This window comes from Lepus europaeus, chromosome 3 (assembly GCF_033115175.1).
Source record: "Lepus europaeus isolate LE1 chromosome 3, mLepTim1.pri, whole genome shotgun sequence".
In the NCBI taxonomy this organism is placed as follows: Eukaryota; Metazoa; Chordata; class Mammalia; order Lagomorpha; family Leporidae; genus Lepus; species Lepus europaeus.
The window spans coordinates 134431216-134457017 of NC_084829.1; the positions used below are offsets into that span (position 1 = coordinate 134431216).

Genomic DNA, 25802 nt, shown 5'->3' on the forward strand with positions numbered 1-25802 from the left:
GGAGCTGGTTGGAAACCAAGTAGCCAAGACTTGAATCAGCATTCCAATATGGGATGTAGGAATTCCAAGCAGCAGCATAACGCACTGCTCCACACTGCCTGCCTCTGGATGTGATTAGGATGTGTGTTTTAACAATTGGTATTTAGTCTCTGATATCCTTTTTCTTTATTTTTTTACTTTGTTTCTTTTAGAAAAATTATTTAGAGAGCACCCCCTGGTTCACTCTGCTAATATCCAGAAGCTGGAAACTTAATCCAGGTATCCCACATGAGTGGCAGGGATCCAATTAATTGAGCCATCGCCTGCTGCTTCCCAGGGTGTGCATCAGTGTGTTGCTGGCATTGGGATGGAGTCAGGACTCAAACCCAGACACTCTAGCAGGGGATGTAGATGTCCCAATCACTAGGCTAAACACCCACCTCTCTGGAGTTCTTATTTGAGAAATAAATGATTTTGGAGAATGACATTCCGTGGAGGCAGATGGACTGAAGGACCCAGAATGGTATTTGGAGTGACAGAGGGCAGCCAGGGACACTGAGTTAAGGATTTAGGAAAACTGAAGCTGGAGCTGTCCTTGCCACTTGTCTTTCTCCTTCACCTTCCTTGTTTTCCTGTTTCATTGGATGGAAAATGGTATTTCCCTTCACTTGAGATTCAAGAGCCCCTGCTCTTGATAACAACCATGTTATCTTTCTGTCTATTCTCTCCACTTATCTGTAGGCAATTTGCCTCCAAAAGATTAGTAACTTACACTAAGACAGTCTGTGATCCAAGTGCCACATGAAGAGTTTGTCAACAAAGGTTTGTTTGTCGCAGAATTAAAGTGAAGTCCTAGTTGTCTCAATTTTATTTATCTTCCCAATTAAATGCTTTAAGGGCTACTGCCCCCAAACCAACTTCCCCACTCACCTTACTTCTGGGGTTCCACTTAGGCTGTTCATTTGGGACTTTAAATTCTAACATGGAGTGTAGGACCACCCCTAATGCTTCCAAGATTGCATCCCTATCCTTGTGATACCTCAAGACTTCGTCAGAGGAAAATTTTCCTGGTGTTACTTTCTCATGTAAAAACAATGAAGAGAGTCATAAAGAGTGGGCTGTTTATTTTAATGCTGTGTAACAGTGATGAAAGAGCAAGATGTCATTCTACGGATGCCAGAGAGCAGAGAGAACTTTTCCAAGAAATCTGCAATGAGCAGAAAGAAAGAGATAGGATGCAGTCTGAAGGAATTGGAGAAAAGTGGAGTTTGCTTTTGTCTAAACGTAGCTGTAAGAGTTTGGGGGTGGCTGGGTGAACTGAGGAGAAGCAAGGAGTGCTACAGGAAAGCCTTAGATGAGGGTCCATAATTAGTGCTTTTTCCAAAGATATTCAGTCCTGAAGTCAGACAGTCAGCCCTGGACCATCATGCTCATGTTAGCACCCCTCGCCAATTTGCTCCTGTCCCTGCTTCTTGGGGGCCATTCTGTTACAAATCATTTCTCCTCCAACATGCCATAGGGATGACTTTTGCAGCTATCTGTAGACATCATTGGGTCCCCACAAACTGTTGAGTTATGCTTCTACTGTATCTTCTTGCTGCTTAGCTTGAAGACTAGCAGATGCAATAGGAAGATTCAGTTTGTCTTTTGATGCTATGACAATTCTTTATTACGGTAATGAAGTAGAACTGTTCCTAACTGTTCCTATTGAAGATGGGATCGAAATCCCGAAGCTTGATGCAAAAGACACACAGTACAAAGGCGCAAAAGGCAGGTGGGCACTCACCAGACTGCTCCAGGCTGGGCTACCACAACAATAGCCCCATTGTCTCTGCTCCCTGCCAGTCAGATGAAAGCAGAACTGTAACCAGCACTGAATACAGCGCTCCATTTTTCATATTTGAGTTTCTGCCTGATTTCTTCTTTGCTTTCTTCCCCATTTGCCTATTATGGCCACACAATAAACCCTTACCAGCTCACTAAATCTTACAGCAGGCTGCAAAACATTCAGACACAGGTTCTTTTGGCAGGCAGCCAGGTAATCACACAGCTTGACCAACTGCAAATGTTTCACAAATTTAGAAGATTTATTACTTGATTTTTATTATTAAAAAGATTTATTTATGTATTTGAAAAGTTGAGTCTCTCTCTCTATCACACACACACACACACACACACAGATCTGTCCACTGGTTCACTCTCCAAATGCCAGGAGTAACCAGGGCTGGGTCATGCCAAAGCCTGAGCCAGAACTCCATTCAAGTTTCTCAAATGAATGGCAAGAACCCAAGCACTTGGGCCAGCATCTGCTGCCACCCAGGCACATTAGCAAGAAGCAGGGTTGGAAAAGCAGAGCAGCTGGGACTCAAACCAGTACTCCAATATAGCATGTGAGTCCCAAGCAGCCGTGTAACTCGCTTAGTCACAATACACGCTTCCCAGCTTCACATCTTGGGCAGGAAAAACCATGGTTGTCTCCCAAATGCTCTTGCCACTGCAGTCTGCCCGGTTATGGGTGCTTTTCTCAGAAAGACTTTAATCCCAACTCCACAATCATCTCTAGCACCACCGCTCCTAGGAAGACCACCCACCCTTCAGATGCTTCCTGATCCTGCTCTGCCGGATTCTGTTGCCCTGTCCCAGCCCCTCTGTGTCACCACCATGCCCAGAAGGTGCATGTTCAGAATCCTGGTCCACTTTAAGGCATTTATTAATCTGCTTGTCTTTGCTATTGTACCAAAAGGTCTCTCAAAGCAATAATGTTGTTTTACTCGTATCTGTCATCTCTAGTCATTTGGCACAAGGTAAGGAATCCAGGTTTGTTGTGTCAATGAATGATGGGAAGAAGCACTCCCCAGTGTTGACCCTTGCTCCTCTCTTCCCCAAGGAGGTATATTCCGGCTGGGGTTAACACTTAGTATTATGAAATGCTTGGCCTACAGGACCTTCAAGTTACATAACTCTTAGCATTGGAATAGCATGCTGCCAGCATTTCTACACAGCTTTCAGCACTATTCTTAGTCAATACAGCATCATTGCTGGGGGTGAGGGGGTGGCACAGTGTACCGTATTTCATTGTGCTGTAGACATCTTCACTTTACTGTCCTTTAGCCTCGTGTGTGGAGCTGTTCTCTACTCCTTCAGAGTCAGTGTTTCCCAACCCCTTTCAGTAGGCCAGGTTTTCAGGCTCTACATCAGTCTCTAGGTACTTGCTTTGTGGCCCATCAGCACCACTTGCTGTTTCCAGAAACTTCCATACCTTCCTGTTCTTCTCTAGATTTGTGCTTCTCTTCATGCTGCTCCCCCTCACCTCAGTGTCCTTTTCCTTCCTCACAGCCTCGGGAATCCTGACTCATCTTTGATGATCTAGCTCATGTGTTCAAACCTCTCCCCACCAAATCTTTCCAGACTGCATTTCCTGGGTTACCACTAATCTCTCTTCTCTTGCTTGCCTGTGCACTCATGGCCCTAGACACCTGGATTACAACATTTAGTCATGTCTGTCTCCTGCCTTGGAGGATTGGGGGGCCCCTTGGGAACAGGAGTGTGTGTGCCATAGGCTGTGCTCAGTGGAGCCCACAGAATGACCCAGGAAGCAGGTGCCCTGGGCCCACCATGCAGAGTGGTTGGTGTGGTGCTTCCAGCCTGCCAAAGGTCCCAAGTGCTGCCTGTCTGTGTTGAACCATGTATGATGATGCTGCAGTGGTAAATATTGGAACCGAGCCTTTATCTATCAGGGGTGGAGAACCTTTTTTCTGTCAAGGGCCATTCAAATATTTATAACATTATTCATCATTATTCATGGGTCATGCAAAATACCAACTTAAAAAAATAGACACTATAGACCTACTGAATTTTGAGTCCCACCTGTGGTTGCCTTGGGAGAGCCAGATCAAATGATTTCATGGACCTTAGATGGTCTGCAAGCCAGACAGTCCTCATCCCTGCCTTACCCCCTCTCACCGAAACCTTTTATTTAAGGTATACAGACTTCATGTGTTTCATAAATACAACTTTAGGAGCATAGTGATTCTTCCCACTGTACCTGCCCTTCCACCCACACTCCCACCCTTCTTCCTCTTCCCTCTCTTATTCCCATTTTTATTTTTTACTTAGGTCTATTTTCAATTAACTGTATACACATAAGATTAACACAATATTATGTAAAGATTTCAATAAATAGTATGAAAAAAAACTGTTCCTCAACAGTGGAGGCCAGGGCTGTTCAAAGTCATTGCATCTCAGAGTGTCAATTTCACTTCTATAGATTACTTCTTAGGTGCTCTATTAGTTATCACAGATCAGGGAGGACATATGGTATTTGTCCTTTCGGGAGTGGCTTATTTCACTAAGTATGATGTCTTCCAGTTTTATAACTACCATCCTGCCTCTCTCAACCCTCAGCAGAGCACACAATGAAAGGCCGGTCAACAGAAACATCCTCCCTCCATCCCTACCATGTTCGACCTCTCTGAGAAAAAAAGAGGAACTTTGCTCTCTTTTTTAATTTTCCCAACCCAGGTTTGATACAATAGCAGTGCTGTCACAGACAATTTCCTGAAACTAGCAGTCTCCCAGTTCTACAGGCTGGAGGGGTTGCTCCTGATCCCTTTCTGCCTGTTTCACATATGACCTGCATTCTTTCTTTTCTTCTTCTCTTTCATCCTTCCTTCAACTCCAAACTTTCCCCAGGATAGATCTGGGTGCTTGCTTCTTCTGCATTTTCTGCCACTTGTTGAGTTCTTCTGCTAAAAACAAAACAAAACAAAACAAACAAAACAAAATTCTTCCAGGATTTTAGGTAATTTTTGTCCTATTTATTTAATCATAGTTACATCTATGTTATATATATATATGTATATATATATATATATATATATTCGTTTCCTTTTTCACCTCTATCTTCTTTTCTTTTTTTGTCAGCACCCTTGAATAGCTTGTCACATTGACCCCTCCAACACAGACTTCTGACAATTCTGCAATGCAGTTTCATTCTCCCCACTCTGTATGTCTTATTAAGGTCTATTTGCATCTCAGTTCTCAGCTGGTTTTATCTTCACCTCAGTTTGGTGTTACCGCCAGATGCCCTAGATCTTTTCTCCTACTCTGTTTTTCAAAGATTATATTGAGAGCCGAAGTCAGGTGCTTTTGAAAATGTATTTATGTTTTCTCTAAGAAGAAATCCTAAACTGTACCCTTTCCCCTTGCTTGTGAATGTACTTGCCAGTAAGAACACTTGCTGCATCCCCTTTATTCAGCCCCCAAATCAGTTATGATATTTTTGATTGTAGAACCCAAAAACCTGGAAAACAGATTTAGCACATAATGGTTTTTATTGTTTAATTAACAAGAAGTTCTCACTGGGCTTGGTGACTCCAAGAATTCATACTCCACCCACACTGGTATCATTTCCTCCTCCGAGGGTTGTCCTTTATACACTGGCTTTCACCATATGTGCAAGGTGAATGCCACCACTCCTGGAAAAGTTCTCACACAATCAGATCCAAAGGCAGGAGAAGCTGGGAGAAAGCTCAAGGCAAAGAGCTTAACCTCTTGTGCATCTCCCTTTTTGTCAGGGAGAGAACTTTCCAAAAGCACCCTGGAAGACTTACCCTACTGTCTCATTGACCATAACCAGTGGATCACTGGCCAAATCCGGCTGCCAGAGACACTGGGAAGTAAGTACTGTATCTTTCAGTTATCCAGATAGGAAGGACAGAAAATCAAAAGAGAGTTGAAATGACTTGTGTGTTCCATGTCTGACACACCTGCTCCAGTCATCTGGTTGTAATTAGAAGCTTAGTCTTGAACTAGAGGCACAATTGATGTGCACAACTGCTAGCCAAACTTCCAATGTCTGGAAGTTATTTGTATGATGTGGTTGCATTGGACTGTTTCTACTTTTTGATTCCCTGACTGTGAATGAGATCTATCTTTTCTGAATTATTTAAAGAAGTCTGTAGTTCTTTGCTTGCCAAAAACATATCTGGGATGGGCATTTGGCCCAGTGGTTAAATCAACTCTTGGGACACTAGCATCCCATATTGTAGTACTGGGGTTCTTGTACTGGCTCCTCTCCTGATTCTAGCTTCCAGCTATCACAGATCCTGGCAATCAGCAGGTTATGGTTCAAGTAGTTATGTTCCTGCCATCTATATTGGGGACCTGGATTGAGTTCTTGACTTCTGGTGTCAGCCTGGTCCAGCCCTGGCTGTTGTGGGCATTTGGGGGGTGAATCAGCAGATGGGAGTGCTTCCTCTGTAATTGAATTGAAAAATATTTTTAAAACATTTTGTTTTAAAAGACATATTAATATTAATTAATTGATTGATTAAAAACAGCATTGCCAAACTACCACGTGTGGAATGTACCAGTCTAGTGGCTCTTCTAGGCTTGGTCTCTTCATAACGATGGCCTTGTTTTCTAAAATGCAGTGAGCTACCTTCTTTCCTAGTCAACCCAGAGTTGTTGCAACCCTGGAAATGATAGCCCCTGAACAGGTATAGAAAGACAAGGAAAAATGACAAAATGGTGGAAAGAGTTAGGCTGTAGGGCAAAAACTTCTGACCTCATCCTCCCAACAACCAAGACAGAGACTCTAAGGATATGTGTAGTCATCTTCCCTTTCCCTGGATGGTAAAAGTTCTAGGTCTCCAAAGTGAGGCTGCACAGAGTGCGTGGGTAGAAATCTAACATTTGACTATCTGATCTTATAGGATAAGTTCACATCTGCATTTTATTTATTATTATGTTCTAACTCATTGACAAATATTCTGGCTTTCCCTGCTATTGTGATGTTGCATGTTTTTCCAAGTTTTCATGGAGATACTCAACAGATGGTTAAGAGGGTGAATCTGGAGAACAAGCCAGCAGTCTCTGATGGAGAACACTCTGATGTTCCTGGAGCACAGATTCTCAGTGCATGAAATGGTAAGCTATGGATATTTGAGAATCCAAAACCTTCACAAAGATTCTTAGCTCATGGAGGATTATTTAATGTCAGAAAAAAATGGCAATATCTACTTGTTCTGCAAAATTTCAAGAATTTAAAATTCTTTTAATGTCACGTGCTACTGCATACATGGTAATGTCATTCTATTTTCTAATGAATAAGTATAAAACTGCAAAGTACAGATAGAGTGCATGCACACAAACATAGCTCCGAATCACTCCTACAGATCGGAAAATTCTCTAGTGAGGGGAATGAAATGGGAAAAATATAAATAATATCGGAAAGCCTGTGGGTGGAGATTCTTTTGGAGGATTATTTTATTTACTAAAATTAAGACCCAGTGCAGTGGCACAATGGGCTAAAGCCCTGGGTTGCAGCGCTGGCATCCCATATGGGCACCAGATCTAGGCCGGTTGCTCTGCTTCTGATCCAGCTCTCTGCTGTGGCCTGGGAAAACAGCAGAGGATGACCCAAGTGCTTGGGCCCCTGAACTCAACGTGGGAGACCTGGAGGAAGCTCTGGTTCCTGGTTTCAGGTTCCCAGCATGGGTCATTGCAACCATTTGGGGAGTGAACCAACAGATGGAAGACCTCTCTCTGTGTGTCTCTCCCTCTCTCTGTAACTCTGCCTTTCAAATAAATTAAATAAATCTTAAAAAAAAAAAGAAAAAGAAAAAGAAAACTACCCCTATGGCCACTGGCTGTTAAAGCAGATGCTCACAGGGTGTGTGGATAATGGAGAGGTAGACTTGAGTTGGGGGGAGGGGGTTGAGATACTTCATCATTCAAAGGGAGAATTCTGATGAAGGAAAAAGAGAGGGCGCTTAACAACAGTAAAACCAGCAAAGAGTGCCGAAAGATGGAAGTGGAGAAAAAGGTCAGGATGAGTTGTCAGGTTGTAGGATGGGCATGGAGAGAAGCCAAGGAAGCCATGTTAAGAAACTTGGTTTCCAAAGCATTCTCTATGGTGGATTTGACAGGAGTTTTAAGAAACTTAAAATCTGAAATGCAGACAGACAGAGTGACAGAGAGACAGAGATTTCTGCTTTGAACTCTGTGCTCCCATCACAATGAGATCTTCAGACTTCCATGAACATGCCCTCCGTCTTCTCCAAACTTGTACACAAGCTATTTCCTCTGCTTAGAATGCTCTGTAAGCACATTGGCCTCCCTTTTACTTTCCTGACCCATCTTAGTCAAACAGTCTTCCAGGAGGTTGCAAAAACTAGCTGAGCATCCCTCTGTACACTATTGTTTTATCAGTCTGGACATGACCTCTACTGAAGTAGTTCTGACCCCCTGTGTCTCCTGCCCAACTGGCAATAAGCTTCTGCCTTGCACTGATGCCTCTTGTTTACCTTGGAACTCCAGGGCCCAGCATTTTATCTGATTCATAGTAGGCACTGAACTTTGCTGAAAGATTGCCTTGTAATCATTAGGATTCTCATCTTTCTGATGAATTGGGGAAAGCTGCAAACAGGGATAATGTCTTGCTCATCTTTCTCACCATGAAGCATCCAGCACTGTCTTTCCCACAGTAGGCAGCCAGTAAGTATGCACTGAATTAAAATGTGCTCTAGTTCAGCTCACCAAACAGTTCTTCATTCAGGTACTCCTTTAACTGTTAGACACACACTGTGCACCAGCACCATTGTGGGCACAGAGGCTGCTGGACAGGCTTATCTGGATGGTCAGCATAGTCAGCCTCGGTGGCCACAGTGAGCACTGTGGTAAGAGGCTTCCTAGGTTTCTTTTGGATTTGAGGGCATAAGAGGGTGGTACTTGTGTTGCATGTATGTGACCCCTGATGTGTATAAGCTGCAAATATGAAGGGTCTTGGAAAGTTCATGGAAAACATGTCTTATGAGAAAATACTTTGCACAGGTTTAAAAAATGTCTTGTACCAAAATAAACTTATTTTTAATTCCATTTTCCACAAACCTTTTGAAGTACCCATGTACCATTCCTACCTATTATGAATTGCACAGAACTTTCTAGATACCATCAGCCAGCTTGGAACTCTGCTAAGAATATGCTTATGTGTTTTATCAAAGAGACTTATAATCTTATAGAAAAAAGGCATTACATGGAAAATCAGGGAACTAAAATAGAATGCAATCAAGTTTTGAATGAGTGTAACTTATACCCAGATTTCCAAATCAGATTGATCAGGAAGTAGAAAGATCAGTGCTGGCTGGTTTTATTGGTCAAGAGGCCAAAGGCTCGGCTGGATTGTGGATACAGAGTTTCAGATCCCTGTGCTACCACCTGGAATCGGTGCTACCTGTACCAGGTGTCCTTAATTCCCTCCAGGAGGAAGCTGGTAGAGGTCTGATCTGGAATCTACCAGCTAGACTTTACCACCTGCAGCGAGACTTTAACCTTGCTGTTCGTGGGAGTCCTCATTCATGAGATTAAAGATAATAATAGTATTACTTCATAAAGCTGTGAGGAGAAATGAGATAGAAGAGCAGCTGGGGCAGGACAGCAGGCACTTGGTAGACGTTGACTGTTCTTGACCTCAGTTTCCCTCTGTGAACAGGGCGGGGTGGGGGAGGGAAGGGAATGTCGCCTTCTTGGTTGTAAAGATAAGAAAGGACAACAGTAACAGAAGCACTTAGACCACAGCGATCATTAAACAAAAAATTTGTTTAATCTGAATCTATAAGCTAAAATCGCATAATAGAAAAACATTGAAACAGTCTCTCTTATGGATAGCAAATGAAATAAAATGATATCTTGTTTTTAGCATAACAGTCATGCCTTTTTACAAATTCTTGAATTCCTTTGTTTTTAAAATTGCCAGTGCCTCATAATCTGGCTTGCAGTATAAAAAAATTCTTCCTGTGATTTCTGTCTTGTGGTTTCTACAATTTAGTTTCCCCGATGGAAATGAAACACTTTATTAGCGTGGGGATGCTCTCTCACTACACAAATTGACCCTAATAATTTCCCTCTGTGCTTAAAAGGTCTTGCATGTCTGAAGCTGACATGTCATTTTGGGAAGGTTTCTGAATGAGCTTGGTACATAGCCCCAACTCCAACTTCCATAAAGTGCGGAAACATTTGGTAGAAAATAACACGGGCATTGCTAACAGCCCCAGAAGGCAGGGATGCCAGGCTGAGCTGAGTCATGAGTTGTCAGAGAAGAGATTACTTGCCAGGGAATCACAATAAATAGTGTATAGATCATTTACACTTGGTTTACTTAAGGAAAAACTAATCCTATAAGTCAAACAAAGGACTGCATTTTTCTCTCTGATATCTGGCAGATTTTTATAAAGTGAAATCATTGTTCAAAAATAATGACAGCCCCTAAAATTAGAATGATGTGATTTCTTTAGTCTTCTTACTTTTACCTAAATTGAATAGAATTAGTATATTATTGAGAGACAGCCGAAACCAGCAGAAAAGGTAGAAACTAAGGGTGGGGCCTGGTGCTGTGGTGTAGCAGGTTGTAGCCGTAGCCTCCAGCTTTGGCATCCTATATGGGCACCAGTTTAAGTTCCGGCTGCTTCACTTCCCACCCGGCTCCTTGTTAATGGCCTGGGAAAGCAGCAGAGGGTGGTTCAAGTGCATGTGGGAGACTCAGAGGAAGCTCCTGGCTCCTGGCTTTGGCCCAGCCTAGTCCTGGCTGTTGTGGCCATTTGGGGAGTGAGCTAGGAGAGGGAAGATCTCTCTCTCTGTCTCCTTCTTTCTGTCTGTAACTCTGCTTTTCAAACAAATAACTAAATCTTAAAAAAAAAAAAAAAGAAAATGAGGGTGAAATGATATAGAAAGGAATATTACACCAGTGGGCAACAACGCAAACAAAACAGAGCAGAAAATAACTCATACAATATATAATTTACTCTGAATGCATTTGCTCAGTTGCAGCTGGGAAGTGTTTTGGGGGGATGTCAGTTTCTGCGACTTTGACTGAGATCAGGTACTTTTCGAGGAAAGAAAGGATGAGAAATGGCCTTCATTGGCACTTGCGTTTACTCAAGTAGCCCCTTGGGAAGGAGCCCATTGCAACTTTTCCCTTTCTCACCACCGTAACTTGGTTGTCTTTTAAGTGGATTTCCTGATGCTATTTTGTTCAGTAATTCACCCATCTGGGAAATTCATGATGAAAAAAAAATATGAACTAGGGAACTCCGACTCTGCTTAACGGAATAATCTTATAAAACCAGTTCTTGCTCACACAGTCTAGGTAAACAGCTGCTGTAATTCCTAGGAGCTAAAGCCAATTGCTCACGAACGGAGGGCCGTTCGGAGCTCTCAGAACCTTTTTAATCCTGAAGCTAACTAGTAATTGGGCTCCTCTCTTTAAAAAAATGCTGCCTATGAAACCATAATTTAAAAACTACCCATCTTTTCAAAGGCAGAGAGAATTCGCTTCTCTTCTGCTGGTTCACTTTCCCAATGCTGATTACAGCCTGGATTGGGATGGGGCCAAAGTCTTCCCAACTCAATCCAGGCCTCTCACCTGGGTGACAGGGACACAATTACTTGCAATGTCCCAAGGTGTGCCTTAGCAGGATGCTTGGAAACAGGCTGGAGCTGGGAACCATACCTGGGTATTCTGATATGGGACGTGGGCATCTTACTGGGCATCTTAACTACTAAACCAAAAGCTAACCCCAGAACAAACTATTCTTGAATGAAAATAAAATCTCACACATCTATGGCAATTAAAATGAGCATTTTAAAATTGGCTGATTCATCTTTAATCCACACACATGCCTTTGAGGTTCCTTAGGCTGCCTTAGAGTGTATTCATTTCATTGTGACTCTCTCTCCCCCAGCCAGTGTAAGATCTAGCCACTAAAAAGCACTCCTTTGAGAGTTACTCACAAGGAAGAGCCTACCAGCTGCCACCAGGCCTGCTCCTGGGACTCCACCGGCCTCAGGAGCTGCTGGCAATCTGGCAGACACTGGGGTGAAGCTGAAAAGATTTAACAACCGCGACACGGGGACACTGGCTGCAAAAACCAGTCCAGGCATGCTGGTGTGAGCCGGTTAGTCCCAGCCCGCCCAGGTCTCTGGAGCACTTGGCTGCGTGCTGTGGGGCCGGCCTCCTCACGTCTGCCAGGCCCTGCCGCGGCCTGTGCTTCTGCTACTGCTGCGGCGGCCGGGAGGGGGTCTGTGGCAAGTGACAACTCGGGCCCTCTCTGGGGTGGTGCCGTCTGCGTGTGGAGCCTGCTCTCGCAGTTCGCCCTGAAACCGCCATGTTCCTCCTTCCCCGGGAGCCCCAGAGGCGCCATTGGCCTGCACCTCACACCCACGCAGAGCCTCAGACTTAAACTTTTGCTGTGATTTCCAAGTGAGGTTAAACGTACAACCACACAGCGAGGCCGACTAGCCTGGAACAGGAGATGCCTATCTTTAAATGTGGTCTCTTTACCAAACAAAAGAGCCGCTGGCAGCCTTTCTTTAATCCACCAGTCTATGAATCCTGTCATTGCCCTGAGCATATCAGAAGGGGTATGCAAATTTTGTTGTTGCTGTTACCAACTGTTAATTCTTTAAATACACGTGTCTTTTAAACACACTATTTTTTTGGTCACAATTCTTAAGCATTTGATTTTTTAATATAAAGGAAGCCTGGAAAAATGGCAGAGGCCCAGCTTTCCGCAAATTCCAGATGAGTGTCCTGGAGTTAGAATCCCCTCTCCCTTCAGATCAAGCTGATCAGCCTTTGTCTTCCCAGAAGGCTCCTCTGTCTGGCTTCCCAGCAGACTGCTGGCCCTGGGGTTGCTAAGGAAGCCCAAGCTGGGCCTGACTGAAGGCAGAGGAGCTCCATCTAGGCTAAACCTGAGAGGACGACGTCCTGCTTGTTTTGGGTAACAGCCGACCTACTGAGCACCTGCTCAACTTCCAGGTGTAAAAAGGAGCTCCGAGCTTAGCGAAGAAGCTCCTCAGGGTCTTCCTCTCATGAGGGACGTGGGTAATTCTTAAACTCCCCCCGGGCATCCTCAGGCAGGACCATGGCCCTGTCAGCGGCATCTGTGAGTCCAGCTGTCCGTGCCCTGCTCCCAGTGCGATCTCTGCAGTCCTGGGCACCTGCATTTGTATAAGAACGATAGCTCTTCGTTTCTGACCTTCTGGGCAGATGGCACAGGAGAAGGCAGAGCTGGTGGGGGTGAAAGGAGACTTAGGGGAACTCTCCTACTGGGAGGCCTGGGACCCGGGGCTGGAGGAGGAACATCGGGCCTCTTACAGTCAGTTCTGCACTAGCTTCCGCATGTACTTGAGCCAACCTCACATCTTCTGCCCAAAAGTTCTCCTTGTCTGAGACACTCCAGCTGTCTAATTTCTCACATCATCTGTATCTTCTGTGTCTGGGTATCAGGATTGCAAACTGAGCTCAACCCTGCCTGGTAAGGCAGATTAGAACATATTTATGGACACAGGACAATTGAGTAAAAATGTGTCTGCTCTGAGTCATGGCTTCTCAAAAATGAATTAAGTTCATTAGCTTCTAGTCATTGCAATAAAGCACTGTTGTCAGTTGCAGAGTTTGGTCAAGGAAGACCTGGCAAGATTTTTCATTGTGTATAACAGCATTCAGGAGGTCCAATTACAGAGTTAGGGTTTTATTTGGTTTCATTTCATTTTTCAGTATCTCACATGACTTAATTACCTTGTCTTCGATTACATAACTCATTCCTCTTTGTGCTTTGATTTTTTTCATTTAGAAATGAAGGAAACCTTGCTACATTCACATGCAGAAATAAAATTATTGAGCATATATTAAATACTGTGAATTTCCTGGACCAAAGTATAGAAGTTTAAAATATAAAGAAGCCAAAAGGAGCATTTGATAAATATTTTGTCATTAGCTCTCAACCTCTTCAGAAAACAGACTACGACACAACCCTAATGTTAATGAATGGATGTGTGAAGTGATTTGCCCAAATCTTGCAACAATGCTGCACGTTGTATTTGTACATATATGTGTATAGTGTATAATTGCTTTTGAGTGCCAAGAGAGGTTTCAGATAAGGTAGGAAAATTTGCAAAAGTAATAATGAAAGGCTTGCATTGATCTGAATGTAAGCTATATAGAGCACAACTCAAAGCTGTGTTTAGCTGAGATTTTAGGGAAACATGTAGACTTCCTCTTCTACATAATAAGTGTCCACCTAAATTTGAAATTAATGTATGTTATTTATTCATTTATTACATCATCACCACAACATACAAGCAATTGAACTTTAAGTTGAATTTTGGGCATGTACCCGACTTTTATAAGCATAAGGATAATTATGAATATGATAATTATGAACTTGTACAATATCAGCTCTTAAGAGTCTTCAAAACTAAATAATGATTTTTAATGGTCACTACAAAGGTTCCTCCTGAACAGTTGCTTTTCATCTTCTTTGTGACTTTATCAGCGACTCCACTTATTTGGGTGACGTCACCACTGCTGCTTGCTCAGCACCTGCACTGCACGGTGGCTCAGTTTCTCAGGAATTTGGAGAAGAGAACTTTGTACCTGTTCCCTTTTAACCTTTAAACCCTCCACCCCCAAAAAGTCTCCCTGGCTTGCTCTTAGAGAACTGGTGAGCCAGCAACAAGCAATCTGTTAGGGGAAGGGGCAGCTCACCTCAGAGGACTGGGCCTTAGGAAAGGGAACCTCCGCTACTCATTCTTGACTAGAAGTGGGGAAGCAAGAGGAGGACAGGGAAGACTGAGGCAGCTCCATGCCAGAGCTGGGGCTGCCCACCTATGGGAGGGGCCGTGGCTCTGCTTCCAAACTCAGACAAACTTACAATGCAAACACCAATTCCTGAGTTTTCAAAGAGTTCGTGGAACATGCCTTTGTGCAAAAGCTCAGCACAGATGTCAAAAGTTTTTTTGCACCAAATAAATACCTTTATGCTCTATTTTTCCATGAGTTTTTTTTTTTTTAAGATTTTCCATGAGCTTTTTAAGTCCCCTTGTATAGATCCCTTCCAAGGTGGAAGGCTAATGCCTTTTCTTAAAAAATCATGTAGTGCTTGAGATTAGTCATAGAATTCCAATATATAACTTGGGAATGCAATTTATGATCAAGGGCAGAGCTGAGTAACACAGGAGACGTGTGTTTGTGTTTGATTTCATTTTGTATTATAATTCGTTTCTGCTGCTTTCTGAACAAACTCAATGAAGAGGAAGAGGCAGATAAAGGGTTCAGTGTGTCTGTGAGAAGTGTAAATGTGGACGTGAAGGCAAGCATTTGGTCAGCAGAGATAACTGAAATGAATGAATTTCCGAATTCCACCTCCAGAAGGAAAAAGTAAGGAAGAAGCCTCAATTCCAAAAGCCTGCTCTAAGAAAGCAGGAACAAGGGAAGCAGGCGTGCAGGCCCCAGGTAATGCTCACATTCACTACAAACATGCTGGGAATTAAAACAAAAGTTATGTTTATTGATTATATAACTAATCATTTGATGAAGCCTACTCAGAAGGCTGAATTTAGAAACGGTGGTTGCAATGTCCACTTGTGACAGCAACTGTGTGTGTGTCCCTACGCGTGTGCTTACAAATGAAACTGTCTTGCTGGTCAGTCTCTGCAAAATGAAAAAGATTTATACATTGATGTTAACGCAACCGAGGGGACCCATCCTGCCACGCGTGGGTGTTTTGTTAGCACGCAAAGTCCCAGTAAGTCTTGGCTCTTCACTGCCTTCCATCTCTGGGTCCCTCGGCAGCCCACCGGACCTTGTTCCCTTCTCTCCACGCAGGCAGCACGCTCACATGCACACGCGCGTGTACACACACACACACACACGCACGCCACATACGCGCGCGCGCGCACAGCCCAGGGAGACACAAGCACGGCTCGATCCTCACTTTACCTCCAGTGCAAGGAGGATGCCGGCGGCCGCGGGCCCGGGCGCTGGCGTCCGTCTCCGCCGCTCCGCCCTTCAGTTTCAGCAGACTGGGGCCCTCGTTGTTTTCAACAGGTACCATGGTCACGTAGCAGTCACAGGCTCCCCCTTGCCAGCCAACCTCTCCGACTTCTGCGTCTGACAGGAGTGGTCACTTTCTCTCCATAGCAGCATGCTAAAGAAGAGCCAAGGGAAAAAAAAAAAAAAAAAAAAAAAAAACTTCGGGCAAAGCCAATGTGATTTGTGACCAACTTTGTTTCTATTTCCGAAGGCTTTGCCCTGTTCGGTGACACAGGCTGTTGCTATTCCAAGCAGCCAATCCCAGGCGGGGGGCGGGCCGTGTCCCTGCGAGGACTGCCTGTGCCTCTCCAGACAGAGTTGCGAGCGAGAGGTTAGAAGACTCTGGGGTTTGCGGGCTCAGCCCGAGTTCGGCCCTTAGCTGGGGGTAGCTCTTGTAGTCTTTCCTGCACCTTCGGAAAGAGACAGAAGAGAGCGTGCAGATGGTAACTGCTCAGCTACCAGAAAAGGAATAATTTATGCCAGGACTCGCTGGAAAGAAAAGTGTTGTCAGTTTTCCGAGATCATGACACCAACCAGCTTACACAAAGCATAAAACATCTTTATTGTCTCAACCTGGTGTCCTCTAGGTAAATAAATGCCTTTGATCCCTCCCTGAGACTGGTCAGACGCATCAAGGCCTGGGACCAGGAATATGCTCACTCAGAATGCGTGCGTTCTTTGGACTTTTCATGTCCCAAGATCATAGCAAAGAAATTCAGTTTTAAATGCATAATTGTCTTTCCTAGAGGACTTAACCCTTAGTTTTCTGTCATGCTGTGTGTCTGCCTGGGGAGGAGGCCAGACTAAATGACCCATGGTGTAGGTAGGTGTGGTGGCCCGCTAATCTGAAATAAAAATCAGGGTATTAGGGGCAACATTTTTGTCTATATGATTTTTGAAAGTAGTTATATAAAAATTCTTACGGAGTTGTGATACTGTACCTTTAGTTGTATATAGCAAATGCTATTTATTGAAAAACTTTATAGAAAGAAGTGACTATCATCTTAGAAAATCATTCCGAGTAAAAACTAAAATTTATGCAGTACTTACTATGTGCCAAGGATTGCGTAAGGGGCATTAACTCAAATGATTCTTTTGGAAAAGCTTGTGAGCAGGCCCCCGCAGTGGCTTCTCAGAAGTGGGCTGAGATTATGAAGCCAGGAGGCTTAGTGTCCTCCACCCTCCTGGACTCTGACTTCCCGCCCTCATCTTGCTCTGATTTTTCTTGGCTTCCTCCACTTTCAGCCCTTTGCAACGTTAAGGAGATGCCATGAAATACAGCTTTCTGTCTTAGCCATTCCTCCGGTTAGGCAAGAGAATTTCCACTTCTATCAATTGAAGATGAAACTTACTAATTTTTGGCAGTTTTCACTCACTCATAACAAAGATCTAAATGAACTTATTTGTCCATTTCCTTTGCTTGTCATCAGCTATTTCTATGTGTCTTATCCTACAGGGAATCAGGTGGACACAAATTGGTAATAATGCAACTAGTATCAGTTCTGCACCTGCTGTATGTTGCTAACAGTACTGGAAAACGAAGCCTGCTCTGAGCATAGCTAAGTGCCTTCCTGATCAAGAGGGTCACAAGCTCAGGATCCCATGGAGGAGGTTGTCTCCGCTAAAGAACGTGCAGTGCAGTGATGGCTTGGGCAACTGCTAAGATTTGTTCCCAGGGTGTGTTATGCTTGTAGGAACAGCAGTTCTTATCTGAGAGACACTCGTTTTTCTCACCAGTTCTCCATCTCTTGACTTCTATCTTCTTTCTGCTCAGATCAATGACCTTAGTGGAGAAGGATGTTCTTGCAATGGGTCCTTTGTGTAATTGCTTTGTTTAGTGATTCCAAAGTGGTGCCAAAGTGTTTGCTGAGTGTTAGAGTAGGCAAGATAAACCCAACTCCAGAAGATTCTAGTAAGAGCAACTCAACAATTCTCACTCTGCTTTCTGCAGTTGAACTATACAGGACTCCACAGGCATAAACCAATCAGCAGGAATCAGGAAACAATGGACTGAACACAAGGCCTCCTGCTGCACCTAATTCTGTTCTTGTTCCAGTGTTGACCTGGCATGAGCCACTGACTATTCAAGACCTCTCCCATGTTCCCTTTGTTAGGTAGGAAGTCAGTTATGAGCTTATGTGTGTGTGACAGGCCTAAAGAGAAGACATCTATATGCATCTGCATCTCAAAGTCATCCTAACAAGGTTTCAGGGGAAGCCCAGATTTCGCATCCTGCCTGCCCTGCCCCCTTCTACCTGATAACCTGCCAGGCGGAGGCGCCCAGATTTCGCATCCTGCCTGCCCTGCCCCCTTCTACCTGATAACGCCCTCACCCCCTCCTGCTTCCTGCCTGACAAATCTTCCTCAGTCTCCCAGGTGCAGCCCAGCATCTGCATCTCAAAACACCCTGCTCCCTTCCTCAGGTCTGATAACATTTGCATCCATAAAGTCCTTTGTTTCAGACCTTCCACAGGAAGAAGCTTCTTAACAGTCTTTCTTTCCAGGTGGAAGCATGTGAAGATAAAGACCTACTTCTTTAAAAACCCCCAGCCTCAACTGGAAGGGGCGCTCAGCTCTCCATCTTTGCTGAGCCGCCCGCCTGGCCTGGCCGGGTGTACTCTCCACTCACCCATGCAGCCCCGCTCTCCCCCAGTCTGAGGGACTGGGCACTCTCTCTCAGGCCCTGTCTGGAGAGGTGCCCATCCGTCCTTACAGATGTTCCTTCTTAATAAACCTTGCTATTTTACCTCCCACTACTCTCTGTCTCACGCCTGAATTCTTTCTTGCGCGAAGACAAGAACCCTGCAATTTCTCCGGTAACATTTTTGGCGAGCCAGCCAGGAGTTTGAGAAGACATCGGAGGTCAGTATTCCTTCCCTCAAGCGGGACCGGATCTGTGGAAGTGACCGTTGAGTGTCCGGCACCCCACAGCTCTCCGAGAACGCGGAGTCCCCCCGGCCACGGCTTAGCTACGGCCGAAACTCCAGAGGGATTGTAAGGAACGGGAGGGCGACTAGGAAGGGCAGTTGCCTGAGAGCGTGGAGACCCCCTGAGCCCGCTTTGGCTTCCCGGCGGCCGGACCGCAACCCGAGAACCAGGTCTCTCTCTTGGAGGGACGCCTGGTCACGCTGCCTACTGCTACGCGAGCAGGGCTTAGCTTCGGTCGAGGCTAATATTGGTCCTCCAGGTAAACTCAGACAACTAGGTAGTGGGCACTCTTGAGCGATAGGAGATTTCGAACCCCACTCAGCCCCCAGACACCAGGGCCTTTTCCCTTTGCTCTCCTCCGGCTGAGATTCGTAGTGGAAGGTGAGGGCAGTCGCTCACATCTTGTCCTCTGTCACTTTCCACCCTTCCCCCGGGGCTTCCTATACCGCTGGCCAGGAGAAAGTAAGAGGGAATTCCACCTAGGGATAAGCTGTTACCAGTTAACCCTTTCCAACCTGGTAGAAGGCTTTCCGTCTTTGCAGCTTATGGTAGCTCACTTGCAATTGACTGAGTGTTTGCAGTAGTCCTGATTGATCTGGCTTTGGCTGAATTATAGGAGGTTCCCAGCACTCTTGGTGAAATGGCGCACCTACCCGACCCCACGGCCAGTCCTGCAAGGCCCCGGTGTGCGCAGTCTTCCCTGTAAATGGGGGACCACAGCCTTTCTCTGCACTCTATTCCAGTCCACGTGGCCTGCTGCACCCAGGCAGGCATAGCCAGATATCCCTATGGAAAGCGCCCCCCCAGGGCTGCTTTTTTCCTCTCCTGGAGGAATTTCCAATTCAATACTACTGCTGGCCTTACCTAAGGGAGCCAGAACCTTAAGCCATTAACCCTTTCCAACCTGATGGGTTTTTCTCTTTGCAGTTAATGGAAACCTAAGCAATGGGCTCATATGCTGATGTCTAGTTCTTTTCTGTGCTGCTGTCCCTGACTTATCTGAGAGTGTTCGTTCACGTGCCTTGAAGGTTTCACGTTTTTCTATTGCCATTATGAGTCTTGATTGGGAAAACTGCAACGCGAAGTTGTCTATGTTGTTTATCTGTTTCCAGTGTTTGAGTGATTACCCAACTGATCAGAAATGTACTAATTGTTGGCTAAACCGCTTGACTCTGACAACTTAAATTCTAAACCGAGTCTTCCAACTTTGGGCTTCCAGTCGGATCCCTGGAACTCTCAAAGGATGAGACTCTAAAATTTGTTAAAGTAACAGCTGCTTGAGTCAATTCAGATTATGTGAAATGTATTAAAATGTTGTAAATGGTGTCAGACCTATGCTGTATTCATGTTTTTGCTTTCCAGCTAGAGTGGTCTTATAAAAATAAGAGTAAATTCTGTGTATACAAGCCTTTATGTTGTTAACATTGGTTCAGAAAATTAAGTTAATGCCAAAGCCCTTCGGTTTGCTCGGTAGCTCACTTGCTCGGTTTTACATGTCTTTGATATGCTTTAAACATGTTTCTCTTAACGATGAAGATCTTTTCAAAGTTGTAAACATGTACTAGTGTCCATGTTTGCTGTCCAGGAGGAGTTATTCTTATGTTACTTAAAAGCATGGAAATGTAATTTTGACTTTTAATTCAGATAATGGTGTGGTATTCAGTAATAACTCAGTGTCTTAAGCCATCTAGGCATCAATGCTAAGCAAAATGTGGGAAAATGTATTGTGTACTTTTCACATCTTAAATTCGATAAGAGAGACTGTTTGAGTTTGTTAGCATGTATTCTCATAGATTGTCCATACATGACAATTCAAGACTATGTAAAAGTAACTACAGGTATAAAGTTTCAGAAGGTGTGAGCAAGTCATGAAAAGTTTTAAAAGGTTTACAACTTTAAAATTGTTTACAGAGCTTTCTTTAAGTTGAGTGCTAATGCCAAAATTACATTGACCTAAAGTTGAAGTCTGATCTTCTGTTACAACAATGAGGTTTTTAAAAAATTGTGCACTAATGTTAGTAAATATCTGGAAATGGTCTAAGTCGTAAATCTTGGAATCTGCTTTTGCAAAAACTGTAATGTCTATTTTAACAGTGTCTGCTTAATCGGTTGCTCTGCCATTTCTAGAGTTAGGTCGTGTAAGCTCTTTTTTGACTCTGTTAAATAGTTCTGAACTATGTGAACCCTTATGTTCAAGGTTTTTTTATTTCTGGTTTATTCAACAAGAGATATAGAATTCATGTTCTGCCCAAGTAATCTATTATGTGCTCTACTGTCTTTGTTAAGTTCAGATTGATAAAAAGCATTGTTAAATGTTATGATTAGATCTGGTTTAAAAGTGTTAAAATCACCCTAAATGAATGGCTGTCATTTCAGGATGTTAAGGAATTCTATTTTGACCAGATACTCTAAGTTCTCTTGGCACCTTTAACAGACTTTCTGAAAATCCAAGTTCTAAATTCTCCGGACTTTTGACATCCCCAGAGGGCCCCTGGAGATGTCAAAAGAGATATCTCTCATCTTGCAGAGATAATAACCAATCGGCTGTTTAGATTAAAAGTGGTGCCAAGATGTGAAATGATGCTAAACTTCAGCTATAAACATGTTTCTTTCTAGCTGCTCCAGTCTCTGGCTCAGAAGCCAGATCCTTTAAAGAGGGACTGACGAAGTCTCTGTCCAGCTAATGCTGAACAACCAGGCATTGCTAGTTTAAATGTGGATCAAACGGGAGGTCTAGCCAAAAGGGAGAAAGTGTTCCAAAAGAGACTTAGAGACGATGGGAGATGGTTATGCGGCAGGTGCTAGAGAACCAGGTTCCAGGAGCCCAAGAAAACTCTAGTGTCCACAGGCTACACGGTGAAAGCCCGGAAGCCCAAAAACTTATGGGTTACACGGTAAGACTAGTTAAACCCGGAAACCCAGGCCCATAGCCCACTGGCTACACGGTAAATAATCCGGAAGCCAAAGGATGGCAGTGACGTCTGCCACAATTTCTCCTCTAAGTCAGGCTACGCAGTAAGCACTGGTTAAACCGCCAGTTAAATCTGAAAGCCCAGGAAGTCAGTCTAGAGACCCGACTCAGTTGCCTCACTTCTCCTCTTTTCTCTTCCAGAAGGGAAGTTACTACAGTTCTGCAGGACTCTCCACTGTGATGTACGGTTTGATCCCCAGACCTTATGTAAGGAATGGTTGACCTTCTCCGTAATAATGCCTGGCCAAACAGCATAGCCAAAATAAGAGGTTAAACTATGAAATAATGTGACAGCTAGATCAATTTTTCAGTGTACGCGGTAAATGGGCAGAACTCCCCTTTTAAACCAAATTGAGGGATAAATAGAAAGTTGTACTGATGACCTCAAAGTATGCAAGCAGGTCACCACAGTTGATCTTACCTAAAAGGTCATAGTTCTCCTCATGGGCATGGTCTTAACTCGCAGAAAAATACTAAGTGTCAAAATTTGCCCATGACCATAGTTTTTTTTAGCTCACCCTGATATTAAAGAAACCAGGGTTGGGTTGAGCACCCCCTTGACTGACATAGAGGCTGCCTCCTTGGTCTACTTTATTAGAGACCAGGAGAACGAGGAGCAAGCTAGCAGCAGGAGCGATATGAGGATAGGCAACAGGCCAATCTATGGCTTTCTGCACGGTGATCTGCCGTCAAGGAGACCCAGCAAGGCCAATGCACCCCAAACAGCACCTGTTGCTGATATAAGGAGCCAGGGCATTGGGCAAGCAGCTGCCGCAACAGAAACTGCCTTCTGTCAGCTCTGCCAAGAGCATGGCCACTGGACACGGAACTGCCCTGGGTGTCGAAGGACTCCTGGTTCAGAACCGCAGACCCTGTGGCCCCGAGCTAAAAAGCCTTTAGCTCTGCCCAGCCTCTGCCTAGCTTCTAGCTCCAGCCACTGCTATTGAGGGGATGGCCTAGGGTCAGTGAAACGCAAGTTGCCTATTTCTACCAGCCTCCTATTAAAGCTCTCCTCCTAGTCCAGCCAGGTAATGCAAGTCAACAGGGTGCCTCCCTTAAAGGAGATTCGCATCTCTTGCAATTCTCTTCCAGCACCCCCTGGATAGGTCTGGGCCTCACACACCCAGCCAGGCCTTAAACGTCTATCCAATAGTATTAAGCTTAGAGAAAGCCCTCCCTGCCAGTTCCTAAAAACAGGGCTTTCAGTAACAGCTAGCTCAGATAGTCCTGCACCTATTTGGACAGGTCCTCACTGAGGACTTAAAGGGACTATCTCTTGAGGGGGGTGCACAATAATCCATAATGTAGATGATTTGTAGTCTGTCTCCTTTCCCAGCCTGAGACTCTAGTCTTGTACATTGGCTTAACTTGCTAACAAAACTAGCTACTAGGTATCTGGAGGAAAACGAAGCATAGCTAGTCCATTAAAGTGTTAACTATTTAACCCTTATCCTCTCCCCTGGGGAGAGAAAACCAGCCCCAGAGAGGATGTGGGCCATGCAACAAATTCCTACTTCTGCAAACTTCAGGCAGTCCCAGCTTTTCTCTATCAGGTTACAGGTTCCTAGATACAGGGAAATAGCACAGTTCCTAAACCAGGCTCTTAACAGGCAGCCAAAGCAGAGCCCCCTCCTTTGGGGGAAAGAGCAAACCACAGCCTTTGCTCAGCTAAAGGATGCTATGGCTAAAGTCCCTGTGCTAGGACTGCCAAGCCCAGAGAAACCCTCCCAGCTGTACATCACTGGGAGGCAGGGAGTCACCTTAGGAGGGTTAACTCAGGATCTGGGACCTGTTAAGCAACCTGTGGGCTACTTTTCTAAAACCTCAGACATGGTTGCACAAGGATGGCCTCACTGCCTAAAGACAATGGCAGTAGCTGCCTTACTGACAGAGGAGGTATCTAGAATTACACTGGGGCAAGATATCGCCCTTTATACCTCACATCAAATTCTCTATTAGAGCAAAAGGGCTCTCACTGGCTCACAGATAGTAGGATACTAATGTATCAGGCCCTCCTTCTAAAAAACCCCCAGGTAAAAATAAGGCATTGCTCTACACTAAACCCAGTTACTTTAATGCCAGTTCCAGGGGAAAGTGGTCCCCTCCACTCCTGTACTGAGGCTATTGACTTGATCTATGCCAGCAGAAGGGACCTAAAAGACAGCCCCCTGACTAATGCAAATAAAGTTTGGTTCATAGATGGAAGCAGCTTTGTCAGACAGGACCTGCTTCTCAGAGTATGCAACAGTTACAGCATGGCACGTTATTGAAACGTGCTCTGCCCCCAGGAACTTTTGCTCAGCTAGCAGAACTAATTGCCTAAACCAGAGCTCTAGATCACACAAGGGATTTTTAAGGCATCTTCACTCTGCATGGAGACCTTAGTCTTCTGGTAAGGTAAGAAGAGCCAACCAGGCTCTATGGAAAACATCAAGTATAGAAATGTGTGCTTGGTAAGAAAGGTTCAGAAGGAAAGAGTGTTGTTGGTAAGAAGGGTTAAAAAGGAAAGAGCTTTTTATATAAGGAAAGGACATGGTTTGTAAGAATGACTTTATCCTGATGGCTAGTTTACTCTAGACTGGAATGGAAATGGTAAAATGTTTAAAGTAAGTTGAAGAGGGTGTGTGGAAGTCACAAAAGGTTATAAAAAAAAGAAGTATTAAACATGCTAACTGCTGCTCCAGGGGGTATCTGTGCCATGCTCCAGGAAGAATGTTGTTTCTGGGTCAGACTGGACAGGTACAAACCCAAATTTGTACTTTTCCTGGACAATTCCAAACAGCTCCAGGACCAGGCCAAGCAGGGCTGGGATTTCTGGCCTAACATCTGGTCATGGAAATCTTGGCTATTTCCTCTCCTTGGCCCAATAACTTCTGTAATCTTGCTGCTTCTCTTTGGACCGTGTGTTTTTAATGCCCTTGTTCGTTTTGTCTCTAGCAGACTAAGAGCTGTTGAACTCCAAATTGTCGTCAGACAAGGCTTCCAGCCCATCCCACTGGACGACCTGAGCAGCCCTCTGGACTGAACAGGACAGTCTTTCCAAGGCCACTGTCACACACCATAAGACAGAGAGCAAGAGGAAATACCCAAATCTCCCTCGACGCCCACATGCCAGCTTTGAAGAAGTTACAGAAGACGGAACTTCATCCATAATCCCAAAAAGAATTTTGGGTATTAACCTCTTGAGGGGGGAATGTTAGGTAGGAAGTCAGTTATGAGCTTATGTGTGTGTGACAGGCCTAAAGAGAAGACATCTATATGCATCTGCATCTCAAAGTCATCCTAACAAGGTTTCAGGGGAAGCCCAGATTTCGCATCCTGCCTGCCCTGCCCCCTTCTACCTGATAACCTGCCAGGCGGAGGCGCCCAGATTTCGCATCCTGCCTGCCCTGCCCCCTTCTACCTGATAACGCCCTCACCCCCTCCTGCTTCCTGCCTGACAAATCTTCCTCAGTCTCCCAGGTGCAGCCCAGCATCTGCATCTCAAAACACCCTGCTCCCTTCCTCAGGTCTGATAACATTTGCATCCATAAAGTCCTTTGTTTCAGACCTTCCACAGGAAGAAGCTTCTTAACAGTCTTTCTTTCCAGGTGGAAGCATGTGAAGATAAAGACCTACTTCTTTAAAAACCCCCAGCCTCAACTGGAAGGGGCGCTCAGCTCTCCATCTTTGCTGAGCCGCCCGCCTGGCCTGGCCGGGTGTACTCTCCACTCACCCATGCAGCCCCGCTCTCCCCCAGTCTGAGGGACTGGGCACTCTCTCTCAGGCCCTGTCTGGAGAGGTGCCCATCCGTCCTTACAGATGTTCCTTCTTAATAAACCTTGCTATTTTACCTCCCACTACTCTCTGTCTCACGCCTGAATTCTTTCTTGCGCGAAGACAAGAACCCTGCAATTTCTCCGGTAACACCTTCATTATCTTAACACAGAGGAAAGTTTCGGAATGGGAGAGGGAGGCGGGTGTGGATCATGGTCAACCAGGCAAGAGGAGAATACTCTATCAAAGTTTTCCTAAGAAATCAGAACTCTTCTCCCCCAGTGCAAGCCTAAA

The 25802-nt window shown here is 44.7% G+C and overlaps 1 protein-coding gene across 1 annotated transcript in view; it reads right to left on the minus strand.

Annotated features, from left to right (window-relative positions):
- The window catches only part of SLC2A12 (solute carrier family 2 member 12), a 64178-nt gene extending 48125 nt beyond the window's left edge, over positions 1–16053 (minus strand). The window contains exon 1 of the mRNA XM_062186791.1: positions 15761–16053. Coding sequence (XP_062042775.1) covers positions 15761–15875 — 115 coding nt within the window. The 5' untranslated portion in view covers positions 15876–16053. The remainder of the gene's footprint in view (positions 1–15760) is intronic.
- Between the last annotated feature and the right edge of the window lie 9749 nt (positions 16054–25802).